Source organism: Cataglyphis hispanica, chromosome 6 (genome assembly GCF_021464435.1).
Source record: "Cataglyphis hispanica isolate Lineage 1 chromosome 6, ULB_Chis1_1.0, whole genome shotgun sequence".
Taxonomy (NCBI): domain Eukaryota; kingdom Metazoa; phylum Arthropoda; class Insecta; order Hymenoptera; family Formicidae; genus Cataglyphis; species Cataglyphis hispanica.
Window position 1 is genome coordinate 1,946,476 of NC_065959.1, and position 26,106 is coordinate 1,972,581.

Below are 26,106 nucleotides of genomic sequence, written 5' to 3' on the forward strand. Positions count from 1 at the left end.
ATTTATTTTATTATTTTTATACTTTTAAAAATATATATTTGTATTTTTTGCTATATGAAATTTTTCAATTTATTACATTTATAATTACATTTATTGATTAATTTATTTATATCGGTTTTATTTCATAAATTGATATATTTTATTTGTTGATTATTTTTGTTTATCAATTTATGTCAAATTTTTAAGATTTATTTATTAATGTGTGTGTTGGCGAGTTTAAAAATTAATTTCTCAATTAATTAAATTTTATGTATAAATCAGTTTTTAGTTTTGTCGAGATATTAATAAGATAATTATTGCGTAGGTAATACAAACGTAATAAAAACAAATGCAAATGTTTTCGACCATCGCTGTTAACATGTCTCGAGGGCATTTATTAATTGAGTTTAACGTCGATATAATTAATGGACACATGCGCCCACATATGTGAAGGCCATATATGTTAGTTTTTATTGAATGGCATAGATCGCTAAATTATAATCGAATCTAATCTTTAAACGCGTTCTCTCTTTTAGACGAGAAATTTATGCTAAAAATTTAAATTATTTTCCAAGTCTCGTAGTTAGGTGAAGGTAAATATAAATCATTTAATATCGATTTGGCTACAAGTATATTTTGGGTATAAGGCGTCTACATGAATGAGTACTATACAATGCGAGGTATTAATTTCTCTTCTAGAAAGGTCTAAAGTTTCTTTACAACCGTGATATATCTCGGAATGACTATGATCGAACGATGTATCGTTTAAACGTGGCATCGACGACGGAATTCCTAAACATCAGGATTTTGACAACAATTTTGGTACCAAGGATTGTGTATATATGCTTTTTTTTAGATGTTTAGAGTTTAGAAGAGAACATCCTCTCTCTTTCCCTCGCTCTGTCTTATTCTTAGATATACATTTCTTTCCAATTCAGCTGATGAACGAGCTCTAATATGTATAATCGTATTAAAAAACGAGAAATAAAAAGGGATGCTGTCGTATCGCTCACTATATCGCCAATTATTATTTACAAATCCTATACCTTTTTACAAATATCTCAAATATACGCTTCTTATACGTTACAAGAAAATATATCATTTCATCTGATATCTGTATGTAACGTACACTACGGTTATTTCACGCTGAATTCGCGACTAGTGTATATATTCTCTTTCTTAGGCTGGTCTTTCGTTTCTTCTTATATTTGTTTTTTTTTACGCGTATACTTAACACAACAAATATTGAAAAATGCGGCAAAGAAAAAAATACAATATTAATTTCCGTGAGATTTTCGCACTTTTAATGCCAATCCCGACTATCGCGAACGCGATTCGCAATTGCGATATCGTCGCTGATACAGTTTCCAGTCTAATTAACGATTTGAATGGTAGGAAAATGTAGAATATAAATCTTTACGGTATCAAAGATGTGTCATTTTAGGTTTCGACAAACTTAACTTTTTTTTTACAGAGTTACATTATATTACATATAATGTTTAGAACTTTGGGAACATTACATGTACCCTGAAAATGAGCTCTAGGAGCTACCGAGGGAAATTCTCTTTCTTCTATATTCGAAACCGTACAAAAGAATGACACCGTGTAAGTTATTCGAGACATAGAATGACAAAATGTTTTTCTACACATCTTACACACAACAGTTTTTCATAAACATTGCGATATTTCATTCAATACATCCGATATAAATGAAACATATAAATCATCGGCTAAATTACAGATTACAGATATAAAGAAAAGAGAGATAGCGAATGGATAAAGCTATTATCTACGTTTCAATCACGAAGTTCAAGTACCTAAAAACGATAGGAATAATTTCATATACGGAATTAAAAAATTTGCGAGTTAATTGCAATGCGTTTTTTTTTATTTTGGCATTTGTCAATCGACATCTACCACACTTATTTCGACTCGAGCTAAAATAAATATCTTTTTACCATCACGAATGTTTATAATTACAATCTTTGTATGCGGCATCTTATATAAAATTGTACCGCCAATTACTAATAATTATTGTATTTAATTGCTTTAGGTGACACATACACGCATATCCACGTGTATGCGAATGAATACAAGATACTAGTTATCACATTGATTACGCAAGACTAACTCCGAATAAAAATTCGCGCCGTAAGTCTAATAGTAACGAATTAAACTAAGGATATGATTCTTTTCATCTTAATTATTACAATTTTTCGCAAAGTAATTTCACTTCCGAAAAGGAAAAGCGTTGATACGGCGCCTTTGAAGAAGAAAAAAAGAAGGAAATATTTCTTCGAAGAAATAATGTCACCATTATTTTGCCCACATTCAATCGAATCTTCAAATAAATTTTTGAGAAGGATAGCGCACTTATACCCAGGGTAAACAGGCGTAAGGGGCGCAACTATTTTTGCCGTGGATGCTAACGTAGGGAAGCGAGTGTCTTTGCCTGCGTCAGTGTTGACGGGGATAAGGGTCCAGCTGTGTATTTCTGTGCATTTGGGTTGTTACACTGCTTGATTGGGGTTGCTCTTGTCTATGTTGTTGAGAGGGTTGCCGGGCTTGATGGTGCTGCTGACGCTGTTCATTCGGATGTAAGGTGTGCTGCTGATGCTGTTGTTGGCGTTGTGGGTGCTGTTGTTGCGACTGCTGTTGTTGACCTTGTCGTTGCTCCGAACCAGCCGCCACGTAAGAAAATACGCACAGAACAGCATAGCAGATATCATATGCCTATGGATAAAGGAATATTTGACATAGTTATATAAATGTTATGCCATTATTCGTCATTTCTTCTTAAAAAATTTCGCGAAACTAATTTGTTTTCGGAAAAATTAAGAGCAAAATATATATTAAATTTTATTATTTAACTTTGAAACATAAATTTTTAATTATTCAGTAAATTATCTAGAAACGAAAGTTGATTTATAAAAATTTCTTCTTAATGTAACTTATAAAACTGTAAATTATAAGAATTTACTTAAAGCAATTGAAAAAAAAAAACTTACGTGTGAGGTATAAAAAATGATAAATAACTTAAATGAGAGCTTCATGCGGTGTCATTTTCGCGCTTATGCTTGTGATGAGTCTCCAATGGGAGTTTATGAAGAATAAATGTAACAGAAAAGATTCTATGCAAGCAGCGAACCGCCTCTTCAGCCTGTCACACAATATACAACCATAGAAATATAATAAATACAAAAAAAAAAATTAAAAATATATTGTAAAATGTATACTTTTTCTAGTGACTCGGGATTAATTTCTAAATATATTTAATCAATTAAAAAATGAAATATATAATTTAACGATATCTTACGTACTTATTAAATGTTTTTTGACATATAAAATATTTTCAAGTTATAAAGTATTATTATATGCAATCAATAAAACAAACGTCAATTAATTAGTCGATAAATTTCGATAAAATAACTGCTTTCTTTTTTTCCTTTATTACAATAATTATTTTATATTTTTCAAAAAGAAAATTATGAAATGTTTACTTACCATTTGCGACTTATATTTACGTTGAATTACTTGTCTAGTTTTAGGATCTGAAACAGAAAGGTGTACTGATGATATATCGATATATCAAGGTTAAAACATAATTGCAGCGGAAGCGTGACTTGTTATCTCGTGAATCTCTAGCTTTCACGAGGTATGTCTACGGCGTATGTAAAAGCATATGTTAATCGAAGCAATATTCGATGTGTCACTTACTGAATTCTTCCAAAACAAAGATTCCATCCTTTAGAGTAAAGCACTTGCGGATATGATCGAGTCTTACAAAAAACTGCAAATAATATAATCGGTTTACGTTAGTGTTCTGAGCATCGCGCATTACGGATCTGGATCTACTCGATCATGCACACTTGTGATTCTCTATGGCCTATTTTATTATTATGCGCCGATATAACGATACTAATAGTGTGTGCAAACAGCTCTTTAGAAGGCGTGACGACGATTATTGTAGAGATTGTGACGGTAAGCTCATTCGACGACAAGTATTTGTTTTCACCCTTCGAGCGCTGATCTTTCGCGAATTAATTATCTATATAAGATTTATGAGTAGATCAATTTTTATATTTGAAAAATTTTTATTATGCAGTTTAACTTTGAATAATTTTTTATAAGAATTTAGACGCGCTTGATGGATGGTTGTACAAAAAACTGTGTTTCACACATTATTATATTATTTGTCTTATTTGATGCACGTCACCGTACAAAATTACATACGCAATTATGTAATAAAATTACATATTGCACTTGTATAATTTTTTTTTTAATTATTCAAGTGCGATATGTAATTTTATTTTTTTTTTAAATTAATTTTTTTAGAAAAATTGCCTTATTTAATAAATGGTATTTTATTTTTTACTAATGTATTAGGTACGGTGATGTACGTCGAACAAAAAATTATTAATCGAATTTTAGTTGTAGCACATCTAGAATAGTAATAATCATTATTATTATACATCGTTTACGAGACACGATTAAATGTAACTTGCACAGATTAAACGCAAGGCAATATTCCTACAGCTTTATTGCAAAGAGAAAAATTATGTTTTTTTGTTTTCCTAATGAATAAATGGATGCTTTGTCTCAAACAAATTTGAACTCTAATTTTATTTCAAAGATATTGTTTTCTCTCCGTGCAGAACAAACGGTTTAAATTTGAAAAAAAAAACGCATTTTTTTACACATTTTAATATTTATTTAGAAACAATTTCATTATCTCAACATTCGCGTTCTTCATTTTGAATATATATAATTTTATTTTTTCGGATTATCTTTGTTATGAATGATTCCTATAAAAACGGAGGACGTTAAAAGATAATTTCACGATAACGACGACCACGTGTGACAAATATCGAGAAAGAGAGAACCGCGTTTACGATAAAAATTATAGATGTTACATTTAATACTAAATTCGAGATATATCCATTACACGTGCAAAAATGTATGTACAAATTCAAACTGTAAACGGAAGAAACAAAAACGGGGAAGACTGGAATCCTAAATATTTTTTTTTACATGCAAACTCTTTTTGATAGCGATACAATCGTTCCATACATGCTCAATCTCACTACGTTTTGATCGCCAATTCAGCAACGAGCAATAAATATTTTCTCACAAAACTCAGCTTTAGCATAAATATCTCTAACAATCTCCGGTAAATAAATTTTATGGATTACTTTTTAAAACAAAAAAATTGGACGGATATTTTATAAGAAATAAATTAGTATAACATATCATATTAGAAAAAAAAATTTGAAGAGGAAAATATATTAAAAAATTCAAGTTTTTTAAATAAAATAGTGCAATCACAGTAATCATGTCATATAAAAATATATTGAGACAGGTATGTATCTTTGTGTCAATTATTACTACAGAAAAATCCAATAGATTAATGAAGTAAATTAATGCTACAATTAGATACCAGAATTAAAATCTTCAAGATAATTTTGTGATGACTGAGTTTTGTAAAAATAACGTTTGGTGCAAGAGCCAAAGCGACGTATAAGCAATCTAAGTTTCATTCTATGACTAAAAATGTATCAAAAACACCATGTATTATTTATTCACGTAGCAATTTCAATTTGTAAGCGAGAGAGCGGTAGAGCAGCAGCGACGACATACAGCAGCAGCAGCAGCAGCAGGCGCAACATCAGCAAAATATAGCGGCAGGCAACTCTGGAGATGGCCTAAACTCAATCGTAAAATGTCACTGATTGCTTAGCGTCGATAACTTGCTAAATGTGCAATTGTATCATCTAATACAGACCGATGTTGACGTGGTTCGATCGACAATGATGCACGGTCGTGATATATATATATCGATCGTGGGGCAGGGTTGTCAGCAAAGATCGAGAAAAGGGGGTGAGGGGGAATGATATGATAACGAATTCACTCTTGTCGAGAAAGGATATATGTCGGAGAATCTCGGTACAATGTCGTAAACAAGGAACATTATGTTAGCAGTGCCATGCTAGAGAAGTGTAATAATAGTGTGACGACGTTGAGGCTAACGCGAATTTTCGTCACGATGATCTTGGAGGTGATCCACCTTCGATACGTAATACGATGTTGAACGATCATTATACAACATGAGGAAAACTGCTCTATTATACATTACTAGCAGTGTGTAGGTAGATTCCGAGTCACGACCGTATAAATCGGGTAGCACATTTTCTACTATTACCTTATTTATATATATTTCATATATCTTTAAAATATGTATATTTTTGAATGTAGTTTTTTAAAAAATTTTTATATGACTGTCTCTACAGTTCTAGTTTTGTTGTTAAATCTGCGAAAAGGCAAATTCTCACGAATGTTATGCAAAAATTATTTATGACTCGAATGATGGTTTTCAATTAAATTTATAATCTTTTTTTCTCGCACATTTATTTATGTAATTAATTCTTTCTAATTTTGCGCTATCTCATTTCATCTCTTGAGAAATATTGCCCCCGATTCTACTGGTCGGCATATGTAAGTGTTGAGAGCTACTACGGATATATATTGCTAAAGTGTGTAGTTTACATTTGCACTCTGAAAATTTTACACAAAGAGTGGCTTTTATAGACCATAAATTCTAACACACTGTTGCCCTTGCGAACACAAATCGACTCTTACACACATTACGTTCTATTTGCGATCTACGTTTCGCTTCTTTTCTCTTTAAACTCAAAATTGAAATTAAAAAAAAAAGCAGAGATTCGCCGAGCAGAATTATTTTAATAGAAGATCAGAATACACTTTTGCGTTATCGATCTTCAATGAAATTGTAACAGCGTCGTATCGCGTCGAGCGATAATGATAACGAAGAATTCGAGAATCTTTTTCTCGACGTTATTTTATAATTCGCGCGATTACCGAAAGATACAGTGTGTATAAAGATACGTGGAAGCTGTTAATGATGATCGTGACGTAATGACTGTGTATACTTTCATGTACGAGTGATTAAGGCTATATAGATATATATATAGTTGCATTGTGTGTGCAAATCGAACATCGCTCTACAAGTTGCACTAAACACTACTTACAAATATTTCATCTAAACGATATACAATATATAAAGTATGTTGTTCGGATTTTTGATATATATATGCGGCAAACACTGTTCTGCATTTATCGTTCATTACTGAATACCTTGGATTTAGGTATCAGCGTATTACGATTTTATATATATATATATCGTAACGGAGATACATATACGTATATATATATATTACAACTAACACCGATCGATCGTAGAAAAACAGTAAAGATAGACAGAGCAGATCAGTGAATTCGAATGCAATTTAAGAATGTAGGTAGATATATATAGTATATAATGGTATAATAATAATAATAATAATAATAATATAATAATATACGGCCAAAAGTAATGGTAAAAATAAATAAGCATCTCCGGAACACGGCCAACATTGAGTATATTAGTCATATATACTGAATTTATATAACAAACAATGACTTATATTGTGATTTGATACCTCGAAATCCTGTTTGCCCAGCCGCGCAGGGCAATGTCGATGGACGGGACAAGAAAACAGAAAACAGAAAAACAGAAAATTAAAACCCTTGATAAAAGCAGTTATCCACTCAGTTAAGATATAGTATATATATATATGTAGTATATATATAGAGAGAGAGAGAGATAGATAGAGAATAGAATATAGATAGATAGAGAGCTGTACACGATGATATTACAGCTACATTTTTATCACCTAACGTCATGGCCAATCGGATAAACAGTAAGGTATATATACTCATTGTTCAAGGACCATCTCAAAAGTTCCCCAAGCTGAGAAAAGTCTATCATTCCGATCATCCAGAGAATGGATATATATATATATATATATATATATATATATATATATATATATATACATATACGGAATCCCGAGCGCGTAATATCCCACGGATATTTCGTCATTCGCGCGAGATTCTGCCAATATGCATATATAATGAGATCCGCGATCCGTTTATCGGTCGCGATAAAAAGTAAGCAGTCGGAGTAAACAGCGATCTGTGTACGGTCGCGATATTTTTTCTCGCACTTTACATCTTCTCTCTTCTCTTATTCTTTTTTATTATTTTTTTTTTTATTTTTGTTCTCATCTCGAGCCGCGAATAGACTTTCCTCGCGTATATAAGTGACCACGACAGATAAAAAAGTTGTTAGACTTATGGTAAAAATATAATAGCATCCAACATTCAATACAAATGATAAGATATAGGAGTATAATGTTCAAAAAAGACAATCTTATATATATATATATTTGCCCTATACCTTATTTCCTATATATATATAAATGTATAATAATATATAAATGTAATATAATATATAATTATATATATATAATATACAGATAAAAGAGTCTGCAACTGCACATCGAGCTTCCATGCAAGAAAACATTGATTATATAACGCCTGAACACAATATTATTTAAAATAACCGAGAGGAAATCGGTATTGTGATATCAATCGCGAAAAATTAATCAGAGATTATTCCGAGCTCCCGAAATGTTTAGCGACGAGTAGAATAACTTTTCTTCCCGCTGAGAACGAGTTGTATGTATATATATATATATATATATATGAGATGCGTCATGTGTGTGTAAATATATGGATAACGAGGCCTAGAGATCATCCGATTCTCAATAGGGCCCACTCGTTTTGTACGTTATTTGTAATTTTTCTGCCATCCATGAGATAATCAATTCGGGCATATTTTTCATCTGAATAAAATAATTTATTAAATATTTTTATATACGGAAAGCAAATAAAATAAATGCGCAAAGCTTAGGTGGACCATATTCGGGTGAAGTATCTTGACGTGCATATACAGAATGTCTTAGATTAAGCGTGCTTTCTTTCAAAAATATGGTTCTCTTGATCAACTTTGAATCAATTTTTCCTTTAATAATTTTTTGAATTATTTTTATCACTTTCTCCTTTTCAAGATAAGTCAATTTTGGCATTTCATTGTTGGCTTGAAAATAAGATTTTAAAAATGTATAATTTTAAAAAATCATATCAATCAGAATTTAATTTGCGAAAAACCTTTCATTATTCATGTGTGTATAATTTAAAAACAAATGTACATGTGATACAGCTTTATAAGAGAAAAATTGATTAAATTTGGTGATTGAAAAACCTATAATTAAAAGAAAACGCGAACGTTATTGAATAACATCCTGTATACGCTCATAATTATATTTCTAATGTCTGTCCATTTCTCTTATTGATAAATTGCTATCTCTTCATGTCTTTTATACAGTCACTCTAATTGTATCAATACAGATTTGTATTACATACGAGTATGCGTGAGTAATTTTCGCGAATTATCTTCTCGTGAGATATATTAGTAAAAAAAAAATCCTGATATCATACACATGAATTTTTATGAGAATAAATTAAGTGGATATTTGCCGGGAAAACTATTTTTTGATGAGCTTGATTTGTCCTATCACGGACCACGCGATAAATCACAGTACAGAAGTACAGAGATACAAATTAATTAAGCAGATTGTAGTGGGTAGCAATGGGAGATAATATTGAGTGGTCCTTGCATCAATGCAATAATGAAAAAAAAAAAAAAAAAAAGAATATTCGATGATCGAGAGAATATGAATAGCAAAAAGAGTGGTACAGAAACGACGACGGAGATTTATTCAATACGAGATATTAACGTTGCCATGTGTTTGTACATTTTTTTCCCTTTAATAAAAAAATGTCCCATTTTTCCATATTTATTCAACATCGAGCATCATTATATGTGATCGAGGTTACATTAATGCTACCTCGTGATCGCGTTTATTGAGCTGAGACAAAGAATATTTTTTCTCTCTTTTTTTTTTCTTTTTTTTTTTTTGAACGACCCCATAGCTCGTGGCAACATAACATATTCTCTGACATATATTCGATTTGGCTGAAATAAATATATCATATTATACGCATTGAGAATAAAAAGAGTAAAACGATAGCATCGACCAGAGAAGATACATTATATATATAATCGAAATATGGTGTAATAACACGCAAAAGATGACAATAATTATCAAATCAAAGTCCTAAATAAATATATATGATGTCAAATGCGGTTCAACATGACACAAACAATTGGACGTAAAATGTAAAAGGACTATATATAAATATATATTTATAAATGAGTTTGCACAATCCTCGAGGAAGAGAGAGAAAGAGAGAGAGAACCGAACTTTCGATTCTTCTCGCACCGTAATCATAGCCATAAGAGGAGTGTGCTTTTATACGAATGTGCGAGTCATACCTTGCTATTCGCGAAGAGAAGACCGACGCCCTCCATGCAAACCTGCAGGAGCCCACCTTCGCCCGTTCGCATATCCTGCACCGGAAACTCGCCGCCGAGTTCGTGATTCATATTCGTGCCTCGTCCACGAGCCGCCGCCTTTTCCATAGCGTCCTTTATGCAATAGTACACATCCTTACACTGAAAAATGATCATTACATCTTCATTGCATATCTGATATTTTGTAGACAATATTTGATTGCAATCTGAATTTTGATTGCAGACTTTCCTCTTCCATTTACCTTCTTTTGATATTTTTCCTATGTATTAAAAAAAAAAATATACATATTTAGAGAATTTTATAAAATTTATATTTTTAAACAATTAATTTATTTTATATAATTTTTATAATTTTATATAATTTTTAAAAAAAAGTTTTTATTCTGTTTTCACAAATAAATATTTAAAATTATTAAGAAATGTACGTGAGATGAAGAAGTTAATTTCTTTCTTCGTTTAATCTTTCTTTTCAGAGATATTGACCTTCTTAGTATAATATTGTAATATAACATAAAAATTATATTATAATATATGTATTTTATATATAATATACGCAGACCTTCTTGGTATAATATTTGTGTAATTCCAATTCCCCGCCGCTTCTCCTCCACAAGCATAAAACCTTATTCTTCGGGTTATATGCCATATTAACGACACGTTCGTACCACCAGCGCTCAACTATAACGCCGTTCACCGATCTTAACACGAGACCGTCGTGGCGGACTTCGAGAAATCGTAAATCACCTTCAGCATCGGCCCCCGAATGCACGGTGAACGTCTGCCGGTGCATTTGTCGTGACGTCAAAGGCTTCAGATCGATGTCATTTCCATGCTACGGGAGAAGAAAAAATGACGTTGATCACAGTTTTTTAACAGTCATTTACAGAACACTTACGAGATTATTTATTTGATCGAGGAGTAGATTCAATTCCTGGCTGTAGATGAGGCCGATGTGACTCTTGCCTAATAATCTGCGCACTTTCCGCTTCAGTTCTTCCTTCTCGACGTTCAACATCACGAGGATGGCGGTGAGATTGTGCAGCAGAGTGCACAATAATCTGTCTTCCTCGTGCTCCAATCGTCGTCTTTCGCTCTCGCTTAAACTCTTATATCTATGTAATATTTTTGATGTATATTTTTTTATTATATTTACTTTTTATATTGAAACAACACAGTCAATGTTTACCGCAGTTTTTTAATTTTTAATTTTTAATTAATATCAAAGAATATGATCTTATTATTTAGTTTTTAGAATTTGTGTTGCCTTATTTACGTCAATACTCTATGGTTCTCACCTCTCCATCATCTCTCCGGGTCCTTGATCCATGCCCATCATGTCGCGTTCCTGTGACACGGCGTCTAAAAAGGCGTCCTCCCAGAATTGCATTTCGTCCCACAGGGATGACCTGTCCTTTCCAAGTAGACCTGAAAAATTCACGATAAGAGTTTTAATTTCAAAGTTCATTAATATGCGAGAAAAAAATTAGTTTTGTAAACACTTAGACAATCGTGATTGCCGTGTTATCTAAGATATTTTCGGTTGAAAAGAATGTGTACCTTCGAAGAGATATGTTCTCGCAGCTTCTGGACTTGGTAAAGTTGTGGTAGGTATCAAACTTCCGCCGTGGTAACGGAATCCGGTACTTAGAGATGACTTGCTGGACCAAACACTGCCAGAACGCTGCTTACCTTGCCGAGGAAACTAGAATCACAGAATCGGATAAGAACGACATTAATAGCCATGACAAGGATAAAAATTCTAATAGAAATCTATAAAAAATTTTAATGAAGCAATAATATATTTCTGAAAAAGAATATCTTTTTGTTCGATTTTTTAGTTCGATTGACATTCAAGCTAGAAATTGATTCATAACTAAATGCGAAATAATGCCATCTCTCTAAGGTCAAAGGGTAATTTGATTGCAGGTACGAAGAGACACCTGGTTATGTATTACGTATACACGAAAATTTGTTCTTCAATATGATCGTAATTTAAATTGCAATGAGACACGTCACCATTACCCTTCGATAATAATTTTCTATGCGATCTATCAGCGTCCATTCGTATTCCTGTCTAACGAAGGTTTGGTGCGACTCGAGTGTTCGGAACTACAGGAAGCTCGTGTTGCGTTAAGTATTAACTACATATCCGAGTTGGCAGAAGGTCAGAGGGATTCTACACTTATTTCCTGAAGTGCTTAAGCATTCGAGTGTGATAGAATTCATTAATTTCACTAATACATGATCAACATACATGTCACATTCGAGATTTATGTTACATGCTCTGGACAATCGAGATTTACGTGATATAATCTGGGTATGTATCGAGTTAAACTCTCTCGTCAATGAATTTTACAAGAATGGACGATGCTATTAGCGTTATGTTGTATTGCGCTCTACGAGATATGTATATGTATAATAAACAATCATATAAATTATACAACTATATGTAAAACTAATTCAGTAGATAATTTACATTGCCTTGCTCGACCTCGCTATCAGACACGGTGCTTCGAAAGGAAGCTTGATGCGCTTGCCGAAAAGCAGGATTAGTGATAATGCTACCTCCGTCTGTGGATAAAGCTTCGCTGCTTCCCGTTCCACCACCCCGCCCACTCTAAAAAACACATTACACGTGTGCATTGCATGTTACAATCGAACGTTAAACATTTATGTGTTTTTTTTTTCGTTACTGGTTGTAGGAGGAACCGCGCTAAAGAAGCTGTCGATAATGTTTACATTTATACATTATAAAAAAAAGTTGCTCTTCTCATTTGTTTTAGGACGGAACGTTTATGTTACCACAGTTTCGACAATCACGCACTTGCGGTATTATTGCGACACCTATTATATAAAAGTATCAATCAATTTGAAATTCGAGCTTAAAATAAGAATTAAAATAATTGTTTGAATAGTTGAGATATGAACCGAAAATTTTTTCTACCTCCGAATCAAATGAGGTGAGTTTGCTTAGAAATTTCCCCTTCTTCGTAAACATGTCCAGAAACATGTCCGTAGTCGATTGGCTCGTGTCCCCCGTCGGCGGTGGTTGCGGCATGTCCAAATGCACTTGCGGCAGTTCTGATGTTTCCCGAAAAATATTATCAATTACCAATTTATAATATGATATATTTATTTAAAATATGTATCAAGTATCTTTCAAACTCAATGTTTATTTCAAAATTTAATAATCAGAACAGAAATAAATAATCAGTCTCAATTATATGAGTGCAATAAAAATTAATATAAATTTTCTCACAACCGTAAAAGAGAGACATACCCAATTTTTGCGTAGTATCCGTGAAATCAGATTGATTCGGAGATTGCGGTGATCTCAAATTTTCTCTACTGCCGAATGGGCTAGATGCCTGCAAAATACAAATGTGTAATCTCTTTCATTATCAATCATATGTATATATATGCAAAAATTTAATAAATATACATTTCAAATTATTGTATATAACGTAATTTATATATACATAAAAAAAAAAAATATATATATATATATATATATATATAGAAATGTATTTAAAATTTATATACTTGCGACATCAAAGAACTGTCGAAACCACTTTCAGACAGATCTTTGCTCCAGTAGTGTGTGTGAGCGATTTCCATCATTTGGAAGACAGAAGCCATCCCGCCTAATCCGAAATTATTATATGTATGTGCAAGACCATGCGTTACTGCTTGAAGGCACTTTAACATTCCTTTATACACGGGTTTCGATATGGGCTGTAAAAGATTAAAACAAATTAAATAGTATTTGATCGTGTAATGATGATAATAAATTTAGCAAACAATAAGACGCTTTTGATTAAAATGTGTGTCTGAAAATTAAGAGAAATTAAAAATTTACCACATCATCAATATGATCATCCGGACTAATCTTTCTATTTAGACCTTTATTTAGCTTCGTTACGACCAAGTCTCTATAATTTTCATCCTCCATTAGCTTCTTCAATCTATTCAGTTTAAGCCAACCAACGCCTTCGCCGGCCAACACTTGCGTCACCACCTGAAAGAGATTTAGAATAATTAAAATTGAGTAGAATTGTTATACGATAATTAAACTAACATTTACAAATACTTGCGTCGTTCAAGAAGGCTTGATTGTCGCTATTTGTGCTAGAACGTTCTGCGTTTTGCATTCTCTGCGCGTCTTCCTGATTAACTTTGTGCGAAGAATGTTTTATTAACGAGGAACGTTCTACCAATCCTGTCTTTCCTGCAACTGTCAATACATATATTTTCGTGCTGAATTTATTTTCAGATTCAAAAAATTAATCGAAAATGTCCGAATATTACTCATACCTTTAGGAAATGGTGCAAGAATCGGATTTATCTTCTCTTTCGATTTCTGATTCTGCGGAAAGAAGCTACTGCCTCGATTAGAATTATTTTTGTTACCTATAAATTAGATATAATTTTATTATTCTTTTTCCTTGATGGATTAAATCGTTAATGGTATCGATAAAATTTATAGACTCAGAAAAAAAATTACAGATAGTAAGGAAATAGTACAATTTTTTTTTGCTAGAATAATATATAATATAATACTTTTTTTTTTAGATTTCATATTCTGTCATAGAATATATAGCATTATAAATTCAGAACTTTTAATTATAAATAAATCGTGAAACTCTCAATAGAAAAATACAAACATACCGAACAGATCGCTAAACATACTGCTTGTCTGCGCGGCAAAGCCATTTAAATCACTACTAATATTGCTGAAAAAATCTCGCCCGACACCGCTCCGCGTGTCTGACGCGACCAGCTGATTGCTGATCGAATCCTTCCGTTGCTGCGTCATATTGGGAGACGATGGCCCATGTACTGGCGATTGTTGCGATTCTCCGAGGCCCTAAATGCAAATAAATAGCGATTATATGAACAAATGTTTTCAATAAATCTTTAATGTTAAAAATGCGAGTCTCTAAAATCTTGGATTTTTTTTGTTTGTACCTTGAGCAAACCTTTCTTCGCGGCGACTTCTTTGGCACTTTTCGTCAAATCTCCAAATGTACTCTTGCCAACATATGTTAAATCGTCGAAAGTATTTTTACTGACACCCGTAGCAGTTTTGCTCATTTCTAGCGCGGTCTTAGACGCTTCTTGCACGGACTTGGTGGCCTCGCCCATCGCTTTCTTAGTTTGTTGCGTTAACTAATTATAATCAGAGTATAAGAAGAATCGCGATTAAGAATATATTAATTTTGTCAACATTGTATACAATGTTATAAGAAAACATACTTGTTCTAGCGGTGCAAACAGGCTATCCTCGCTTGCCTCTGTAATTTTTTCTTTTGCTTGATGTGTGAGCTACGATAAAGAATAAATTGAATAAATAAACAATATCAAGAAAAAATTAAATTACGACGCAGTTATCCGTTTGATAAAATTCTAGAAAATAAACGCAAATGAATACTATTGCACCAAGATATATCATCATCATCATCACACGCTTTCCTTGTAAGTACCTTGTCCACGTGCGCGAGCAACCCGTCCTGACTGCTCTGTCTCGTGGTCTCGCGTACCAGGTCCTTGGCTTGGCTGGCGATCTGCTCGAACAGAGAACCCTGCGAGCCCTGTCGGAGAACACCGTTTCCGGTAGAAGTGGTGTTGGTGCTAGTGCTGCTGCCGCCGCTGTTTTGCCTTTGCACCGTGCTATTGTCGTTTTGTTTCGGCGATCCTGCCGATGTCTGACGTTGAAGCTGAAGCGTCATCGACGCTTCATAATGATGACCGGTGACGGCGCTTATCTGCCGCGGTAAAAGAGGCCCACCGGTGGTGCTGAAACTAGAAGCCCTCGCCAGGACGTTGCCAACGCTTGGCTGGCGTTGTAGACCTGGTCCGGTGGGTGGTACCTGAAAAAAAAAATATGCAACATTCGCAATTATTTTTTATTCTCTTAAAAAAATAAACATTCTTCTCAAAAAATCGGATACGCAAGTCTTTTCTCACTTCGCTCAGTTGAAAAATTTTTATATCACCAATAAGAAAGAGAATGCAAATCGGTAAAAAAATACATGTAATATCCTAAAAATTTTGTTATTATTAATAAATTAATAATTTCAATATATAAAAATCATGTGTTAATAAAAAATGTTTTAAATATACAGGATTTTATAATAGAAAAGATTTTTACAATAGAAATAAATGCTTTTTTTTTTCTCTGTAGATTATATATTAATTGACTTATGAAGAACTTATACAGGGTATCTTAAGGTTTAAAATATAGAGCAATAAAGTCATGCTTCAACAAAAGACGTCACATTAAAACGTACAAGCTTAGATAAATATATATATATATATATATATATATATATATATATATATATATATATATTGTACTTAACAATATCTATAAAGAAAGTCATTATATTTTTTAGTGTGGTTTAAATAGTGCATCATATTTGTATGTATATGTATATATCGAGAATGTTGATCGTGTTTTTCAAAATTATCATTTAATTTATAATAATCAAATTTATACATAACAGTTTAAATTCGAAAACCTGTGTTAGAGGAAAGATGAAAAAATATGTATGTATAATATATTTCATGTGTGGGTGTACGTGAAAAAGTGTAATATTATACGAGCATCTCAATATGCAATAACATATCTTGAAGAAAAAATATGTGCAGTATAATAAATTGTATTCAGATTGAGAGAGAAAATGGTGCGATACACAAACTAGAAATCAGAGATTTAACTCAAATTTACGAAACTACATTCAATGCCGAATATGATAACATGAATAAAATTTGATACGTTATCTTAAGAGAGAAATGAGCGTGCAAGAAATAAAAACGATAAAGATATCTAGAAAAAGATTCAAAACAAATGTAAAAATGAATCACAAACGACGATTTGAAAATAAAATGCAAATCAAGGATGGAGAAGCTAACATTCTGTTTAAACAGTATTCTTGACTAAAAAAAAAAAAAAATATGAAGAAGAAGAAAAAGGAGAAGAAGAAATGACGAGGACAAACATTCCACATACTTTCACAATTTTCCCTTATTCAACCCATCTATCATGCATCAGCCCGAAATGTAACACTCGAGGATAGAGACATTCGAATGACAGAGTAGTTAAAGGTAACATGAGGATGAGACTCACAGGAGTGACATATCTACTGACACGCGAGGTCCTGTGAGGAGCGGCAGGACGTTCAGTGTCGTTGAGCGAAGATTGAGTGCTTAAAGATCCCATCCCTGTGAATTGTCCTACCGAACTTTGTGCGCTCAGGATTGTGCGCGGTGTTATTGTCGACGCGGAGTCTGACTCAAAGCTACCAACCTCCTCTTTATCCTATGATCAAGTAATTTGTTAGCGGACTAATTCAATGCTATTTTGTAAATTATCGTTACGTTACGCTATGTATCTTTTTTTTTAGGCATTGCATTCACATCCACCCATTATGTGCGCCAGTTTAGCAATATATAAAAAATTTATCACTTACTTTCGATGTTAATTTATTCTGATGCTATTATCAATCAAATATTGATATATTATTAATTTTAAAAATTATTAATGATATAAAATTGCCGTTATGTATTTCTTCTAACAATAATCAAGAAAATCGATCATTTTTAATTTTTAGATTTTTAGATTTGTCGCGTGTGTGTATATATATATATATATATATGATTGCACAACGTGAATCGTGATTACATATATAAGTTATTCTTAAAGTATTATTAAGCGTATCAAAAATAGTGCATTAGTGAAGGAGAGAGAGACAAGAGAGATTGCGAAAAAAACGCTTATATACTTACGTTAGTAGACTGCGAGCCTTCGTGAATTTTCGGATTTAATTCAACCTCGGAATCCCTGTTAAAGCTCGGACTGCTCAGATCGCTGTGACTAGAAGAAGTGCTCGGTGGACTCTCGGGTCGTACCGGCGAATCTTCTTCCACTCCTGGATATTGCAAGGAACTTGGAGGATTGTAAACATTCTTCGGATCCACCGAGAGTGACATTTGTTGGGGCTGGCTCGCTCGCGGACAATTGTAACCTGCAACATGTATGAAATAATTAAATATATGTACTAAATTTTAAATACTTATAATACTAAAGAATATTAAAATATTTAACCATACATATATAAAATTTTCGAATATTTATATCAATGCACTTATATGTATAAATATATATAAAAATTTTAAAAAATATTATAATATTAAAATTAAAAAAAAAAAACATTATTTATAAATTTTATTATAGGACAAATAAAACTTTTTTTTAAGATCCCAAAATACTCGCCTGGTGATAGATCAGACGATGCCATCTCGGAGACAAAATCGCTCAAGGAGGAGTAAGAGGAACTTGTGCTCTCAGCACCTTCCGAGTCGGAACCGCTCTCATCCGTAGGTTGGCTCTCGTGTTCTCTTATTGCCTTCAAGGCGTTCGCCAGGGAGCTACTGGAATCCCAGACGGGAAAGTAGATCGGTTCGAGATTGGTCGCATACCAGCGCGGCTTATCGCCGATCTGCGCGGGATCAAACACCCCTGTTTGCACCCGGAGGAAGGCCACATTGCTCGGGGTGAGGGACCACTCGGCCAAGAACTCGACCGCCTGCGTGCGCGCAAACCTATTGAGAAAACTGCTCTTTCTGGGTCGCGAACGAAGGAACGAGTTGATCTGGAAGGCGACCACCGGCCGGGGATACAGTCGCAGGGTGCGCGTGTGCTCGGTGAAGTTGGCCAGCAAATTCTGCGAATTAAAGAATCGCACCATGGCGACTCGCGTGGCAATGTCCACCGAGTCCACATCGTTCCCGTAGATGAACGCATTGAAAGGCGTCGGACTTTGTCCGGCTGTTTTCATCGGATACGGGCCGGTCGGCCCGGATCCTCCGACCGTTTGCGACATCGACGGCCGACGAGGAGGACTCGACGAAGAGCCCACGCCTGGTGAATTCAACGGGGTATGCTGAATGTGTGCATACTGATCGATGCTTGGCCTGTGCTTTGTCGAAGCTACACTGTAAGATAATCGATTTTGTTAATATTGAACGCATTTTAGCTGCGCTGTTAAAATATTCAGACTACTAGCAGTATTATGACACTTTTTGTAATTAGTAAAAGATAATCTTATTTTTATTCTAATACTCTAATATATATTTAAATAAGTAAGGAAATTAAATGGTACCTTAAAGTGGAATGATGCGATGCCATGCTTTCTCTTCTACTTGGTGTTTGAAAAGAGAGACGCGACGAGATGTCCTGTGAGAGCAATGGTGGGCCTGTCATACTGGCCATCGCCTGAAAATTTATCAAATAAATTGTGAATAAATTGAATTAACGGGGTGGTAATTCGTTGCAATGCTCATTGCTTTATTGCGGTTTTATTTCTACTGCTCTAAATCTACTTCCAATCTACGAAAAGCGATTACAAAATAATGTTTTGTCGATTAAAAGTTTTCGACTTTAAAAAAAAAAGAAATACTACAATATTTTTTTCTACGATTGCTATTTCTATTTGCTATTTACAATTTTGCTATTTACATTTTATTCTAGTACTTTGATAAATATGTGTGGCGCTGCAAGAGTCGATTAAACTCTTTGCGTGATAAGTCATGCATGCCGCTAACTACGAAATAAAGAATATGGCACCAAGCGGACTGAGAATTATAATAAATATTTACACTAGAGCCAACTTGATCCATCAGTTGCATTGCCTGCGATGAGGGTAATGAATTATTAAACACATTTTATTCTTTATCATTTAATTCTATAGTTGAGAAAGTTTACGAGTTTATATCGCCAACCGCTGTCGCCAAATAGTATTACCTGTCTCAGATGATTCTTCAAGACGGTACCCTCCGGTTCCGGCAACGGTGGCAGATTATCCTCGCCCAAAGCGTTTGGCGCTGTTATTTTATTGCTATCCAAATCCACGAGCCAGATATCGTCAGGCATCTTGAAGTTCTTTTTATACAACAGGAAGGACGCAGGTATCCCGATCACGAAAGGCGTTGGCGCGAGCAGTAATTGTTCCGCGCAACTCATGCACGTGGGTAACAAGGGTATTGCGGGAAACATATATTCCAATGGATAGATCATCGTGACAAATGCCATGACTGACATAGACAAAGCGTTGTAATCTCGGGACTGAAGCACAATCTGAAAATCAAGTTTCAATTATTCAAATCAGTCTTGTATTAGCATCTCCCACGAGTATCCGCCCACTAGGTATGTTATAATTTATGATATTCTATGTTCAAGGTATAGATTCATTAGACGTCCAATGATATATTTTTTCCAACGTTTATGTCTACGTGTTCGTACCTTGTTCTCCAAGAGAATTAACGTGAGAACCTTTAGACATATGTCAACGCCGAGCAATTCTAACGGTAGATGCAGAGGAAAATCGACCAGAGTGAACCTGGTATGATCTGGCAAGGCGAAGCACAGCGGAGGCTGCACATTGGGCGATATTATCTCGACCTCAACGCGCGTCTTCGCCGGAACAGGGACGGGACTACTGAGCAATCGCAATATCCACGTCTCGATCTCGCGAACATCATGGAGCACGATGGATGGCGTATCTCCGAGAGCCTGTCCGGTAAGAACGGTCCATACCGTGTCTCTGTAAGAAAGGGTTTTGCGTTCAAAAAAATTTTAATATTTTCGCAAATTGTCACGAAATATTATACACAAAATGAGATCTTGGTGCACCTGTTGGTTTGTCGAGAGGCTCCTACTTTTTGTGGTGAAAAACTCTCGTTGCACGCGTCGATGATCTTCTTCAAAACAAAAAGACATTCCCGGAACATCGAGAAGAACGGATGATGCGAAATGATGCAGAGTGAAGTCAAGGAATGATTGCGAATCCTCTGTCAAAAATATTATAAAAACATTAAACTATATTGATGAATGTTAATATAGCTTTCATAGAAAATAGTTGATAATAATGCATAGTATTGAGAACAGTTGTGTATAAAAAAAAAATTAAAAATTTGGATTTGTTCTAAGATAATAAAATTTTTAAATAATATAATTATTTCTTATATAATTATTATATAATTATTATTATTCTTTAAAATAATTATTTTTTTAAATAAATTAATTGAGATATTTTGTGATTAGAATAAAAGTTATTTCAAGCGCAAAAAACAATTAATCAATAAATATAAAAGGTATTGACCTGACGTCTTCGAGAAGCGCGTGGCGATGGGGAATGACTGCCACCACTCTCGCTATCTCCGCTCGGTGCAATGAATTCTAATCTCGGAGCATGGGGGACTTGCGGGGTATCTGAATCCCTTCTGCTGCTGGAGCAATCTCTCTCTGAATCACTAGGACCTACTGCACTGCTCCTATAGTCGCTATAACGAACGGCTAGAGATACAGTCTTATAAACGGAACTCTCTTTCGAGCGGTATAGTACACGCAAATTATTTATTTAAATTTATTTTTAAAATACACAACAACAAGCTTTTTTTAGTTTTCAGTTTTAGATTCTTAGTTTTAAAAGAGGATTCTCTTGTTATCTATTTTATCATTATTATGTATCAAAGATATAGCAAAACTCGTTATACTTAAATGTTTATAATTAAAATATAATATATAATAATTTTTCGTTGATTGATTAAACTAAATAAAAACTAAACTAAGAAACTACTTTCACGGACAAATAATTATAAGCCATTTCACCTAGAAAAAGCGGAATCCGTGCTTCTCTCCATGCTCTTCCTCCAGCTCTCTCTTCGAAACGTGGTATTGTATTTTTCCCTCTTGAGCGAAATTCCCCCAGCAGCCACGACCCCCGCTTTCTCCATAGGTCGATAAAAATTCACGCAGATTCCGTAACGCGTTTTTCCTGCATTTTTTCCAAATGATCTTTACAACGTATAGATTTTAGCAATTTTATGCTATATTTATGTATATGTATGAAAGAGATACCGAACCTGAATCTTTATCAGTGAGGGTGAAGGTGAAGGAAGTCGCCTCTCGTAAAGCCGTTCGTTTCGGTCCCACGCTATTACAACCTTCCGGTTGACAGAAATAAACCATATCCAGAGGAAGAGGAAAATCCTTGTGGTCCTCCACCGGATATCTGCGTAGCAATTCCGGGACCTATTAAATAATAAAATTATTATATATTATCTTTTTTTTAATCAAACTCTTTTTATATTCTGTTCCTTTTTTTAAATAAATATATAGATAAGATATGATAAGCTCATAGAAATATAATTAAAAAATAAAAAAATAAGATAAAAGGGAAATACGAGCCATGCGTAATAGTTGGGGCCCAAAAATAGTTTATTATAAACATATAGATTTATTGTAAACTTTATACATTCATCGCAATTTTTTTGTAGATGTAAAATTTTGCAACTGGTCTTATTTCTAAGTGTTATTGTACCTGTACGGGCTGACGAGAGACAGCGGGCGTTCTGGCCCCCACAATGGCGAGATAATCCACCAAACGGGGGCACAGGAACTTCTTCTGTATATCCATGATTGTGATCTATATATGTACAGCTGTGTCACCGCTGTACACAGTGTATATAGGACAGCCGAGCCGCTGAACTTTCTTCAAGATCGTTTTCAATTTGAATCATGATTGCACCATTATCTCGCTTATTTATTCCACCTGCAAATAGATAAATCAGGGATTTGCGCAGTTAATTTACGCCCTCTCTTATTTGCTGAAAATTTTCAATTAATTATACTTTCGCCACCCCCGCGCATAAGCGGATTAAATTTATACCAGAAATATCCCACTTTATTATTTCATAAGTCATATATTACTTTTAATGACAGACTCGATTAAAGTGACAATAATTTTTTAAAAATATAAAAGTTTTGCCAATGGGATTATTATTTATATCTTTATACAAAATTTAAAAAACTCCATATATATTATATAAAATTTTCTTAAAGATCGAGATTAATTAAAGAATATAATTACATCAGCACGTTTATTTCGGAATTGTTGAATACACATTAACGAGTTAAATTTCTTAACGAAGCAAATTTTAACGAAGGACAAGGGAGAAGCGGAAATCACGAAGAGCGCAGAATTATGAGAAGGGGCTGTAGGACACAGAGTCGGAACGAGAATTCCGAGAGATCGATGATTGCGAAGACCCAAAAGAATATCTGTGTCACCGTGTCGAGAGCGAGTATTGCATGCGCGCGGCGGCCGGTGCCCCGTTTAATTCCCTCGCGATATCGAGCTCTCCTTCTCGTATTTCGCGCCGTGGCATAACGCGAGGAAACGAACGTCATGTGTGCACATGAGGCCACGTACTTCCGTATGATTACAGTCGTACGACAGGCGATTAACGGCAGGAACAGTTTGCGGACTCGACGTTCGTAGAGTCTTTGGCAAAGTCTTTTGAAAACGTTCCGGTCTGTCGAGCGTTTCCAGGATTGAATTGTATTTGACTGGAAAGTTTGCCCGAGATGTTTAGATTCTTTTCAGTTTTCTTTAAACATTTCTCTGTGCTATTTATCTTGGCGCATAAGAGGCAATCGATTTAAGAATTCAGTGCGACAGTGGATTAATTCTTTTCTTTATAGGATTAGAGAAACTCGAGAAATCCCGAGGTTCAAGAGCGACTTAAAAGAGTTGAGAAAATTATATACGTTTAAAATCACTTCTCGAATTTTTACAAAAATGTGCTACATAATTATAGCAATAAATCTCGCAGTTTTAGAATGATATTTTTAACGATGAAGAACTCAATCAACGAGAAAGTCAATTTTAAAGTTCAGATCGCGTGGTAACATTAAATTTTCCAATTTTAAAAAAATATTCATAGCTTTCACTGTGTATATAAATTTATTCGCGATACTCGAAATCGATATATATATATGAAGAACTAATAAGATTTCCAATCTCACGATTAAAAATGGATTACAATCTTTTGCACATTAATCTGACAGATCATGAAAGATAGAAAGTTCTATGCAAAATATATATTTTTGGGGCGAAAGAAATGTCTTAAATACGACAATAAGATTTACTAGAAAGTTGATATAAAAGCAATTAAATTAATAGATCCATTAAGAATAATTCACAAACATTTCACAAAATTTTGCAACTTTTCAAACGCATTTCGATTACAATTACTCGATCCACGTTTCTCAAGTACAAGTGAAATTATCGAGAGACAATGCGGACACCGAATAATAACATCCGGAATTATTTCCTCCCGGAGATCGGAAAGTACTCAGCTGCGACATTAAATAGTACCATCTGCGGCCAACCTGCTTTGATAAGGCACACACGATAGTATTGACCTTGTTGAGCTGCTATTCCGAAATGAATTCGATCGTAATAACGACTCGAAGTTCACATCGATGTTAATAACTTTAAAGTTGCAATCTACGCAGAAAAATTTCAATTAATTAATTTGAAAAAAAAATATGCTTCGATCTTCAGGAGCAAGATAGAGTAGGAAAAGTGTCGTTTCAATTTTTAATAGCGCTATTATACGCTAATGGAAGATAATTTCTCACTTCGCGATCCGGAAAGAAAAAAATACACATCGATCGTTTTGAGAAGCTTAACTCAAACACTTACGCGCGATAAAATTTAATTAATTATTTGCGCAAAAAACGCACACGACGCCGCACACGATCGATCCTGAACTACGAACGAGCTCTATCGGGAAATAGTTTTACCTTTCTCACTTAATAATTTTACCCGGGAAACCTCTTTGACAAATCGCGACTAGCGCAAATTTCAATCGATTCCGAATAAAAAAAAATAAATAAAAATAAACAAATACGTATTATAAAAACTTGTGAATAAAAAAAAAAAAACTAGGATTGCTTCGCATTAGATTGACCTCTGTTGCGTTCTATCTTTTGGGAAATAATATTTCTATTCGCAAATCGCGGCGATGAAGAAGGTTTTCTCGTCATTTCCACTTACATTTTATGGTGCACGTTAACGTGGAGAAACGACCGCACGACGTCCTCGTCCGATCGCCATGCGAATGACAGGTCGACGACGATGTTCCGCCCGCATCAGCCGAATGGCGATATCACACTATCATACTGGTTGACGTGCCCCGGAGATCCCGCAGCCGTCTCGACGTCGGCGCCGTCGTCGATCGTTCGCCAGACAGGCGCAGATGCCTCGGGTCTCGGGTCTCCAGTAACGACGCTGAGCGTCCCGATTCCGCTTCTCCAAAAGTGAATTTCCGTCCTCGTTGTTTTTTCCCTTTTTTTCTCTTCTTTTCATTGGAACGCTTCTATCGTCGCATATCTTCTGACGTTTCGTCAGCTGAGCCCGTCGAAGCACGGCCGATTAATGAACAGGGCACGTTGGCTCCAAGCCAACGCTTTCAGCTCTGAATTGCCTTGAACTCTCTTCTACATATATAGAGTGTATTAAACCATATTGATTTTTTCGTATAGAATATATAGAATGTATAATGTGTAGACCAAAAAAAAATATGAATCATATCTGTCTTTTTATATTTTAAGTTATACTGATTTTTTTTTTTCATATAAAAGATATAAAGAAAGTGCCGAAAGTGGCTATTATAATTTGTTGATGATATCAAGAATTTTAAAAGCACAATTTCATCATTTTAATAATTTATATAATGCATCTTTGGTTTCTATATTTAGATATAATAATTACAAAAAAAAAATTAAAAAATTACCAGTTGCAGGACTAATTATAAATAAAATAATTTTTTATTATATATTTTATAAGAGAATAGAAATATAATTTCATTTTTCATAATTCTTGATATTTTTATTACAGGAATATTCTATTTCAATTAAATCCAATAAGATCAAATAAAGG

General features: G+C 34.0%; 1 protein-coding gene across 12 annotated transcripts; it reads right to left on the bottom strand.

The window, feature by feature from the left end:
- Nucleotides 1–586: 586 nt before the first annotated feature.
- LOC126850451 (MAP kinase-activating death domain protein) lies at nt 587–25,497 on the bottom strand. 12 transcript variants are annotated; one of them, XM_050593484.1, is made up of 34 exons: nt 25,222–25,497; nt 22,699–22,929; nt 22,241–22,409; nt 21,987–22,152; nt 21,478–21,658; nt 21,009–21,166; nt 20,619–20,919; nt 20,121–20,453; nt 19,976–20,008; nt 19,480–19,592; nt 18,591–19,312; nt 18,104–18,342; nt 17,445–17,636; nt 15,799–16,185; nt 15,572–15,640; nt 15,284–15,484; nt 14,984–15,182; nt 14,630–14,725; nt 14,410–14,549; nt 14,175–14,333; nt 13,859–14,050; nt 13,596–13,683; nt 13,260–13,396; nt 12,792–12,932; nt 11,873–12,017; nt 11,611–11,740; nt 11,211–11,427; nt 10,875–11,147; nt 10,277–10,456; nt 7,476–7,484; nt 3,697–3,769; nt 3,484–3,530; nt 2,988–3,139; nt 2,569–2,712 (listed from the first exon to the last, which is right to left on the bottom strand). In XM_050593484.1, the coding sequence occupies exons 2-33, from the start codon at nt 22,792–22,794 to the stop codon at nt 3,029–3,031; spliced, it is 5,697 nt and encodes a 1,898-aa protein (XP_050449441.1). In that variant the 5' UTR covers nt 22,795–22,929; nt 25,222–25,497; the 3' UTR covers nt 2,569–2,712; nt 2,988–3,028. The 12 variants fall into 12 exon arrangements, with proteins under 12 accessions (XP_050449438.1, XP_050449436.1, XP_050449435.1 ...); XM_050593481.1 differs by lacking the exon at nt 2,988–3,139 and having other exon boundaries at nt 587–2,712; nt 21,478–21,649; nt 25,222–25,494; XM_050593479.1 differs by lacking the exon at nt 2,988–3,139 and having other exon boundaries at nt 587–2,712; nt 14,410–14,543; nt 25,222–25,494.
- Between the last annotated feature and the right edge of the window lie 609 nt (nt 25,498–26,106).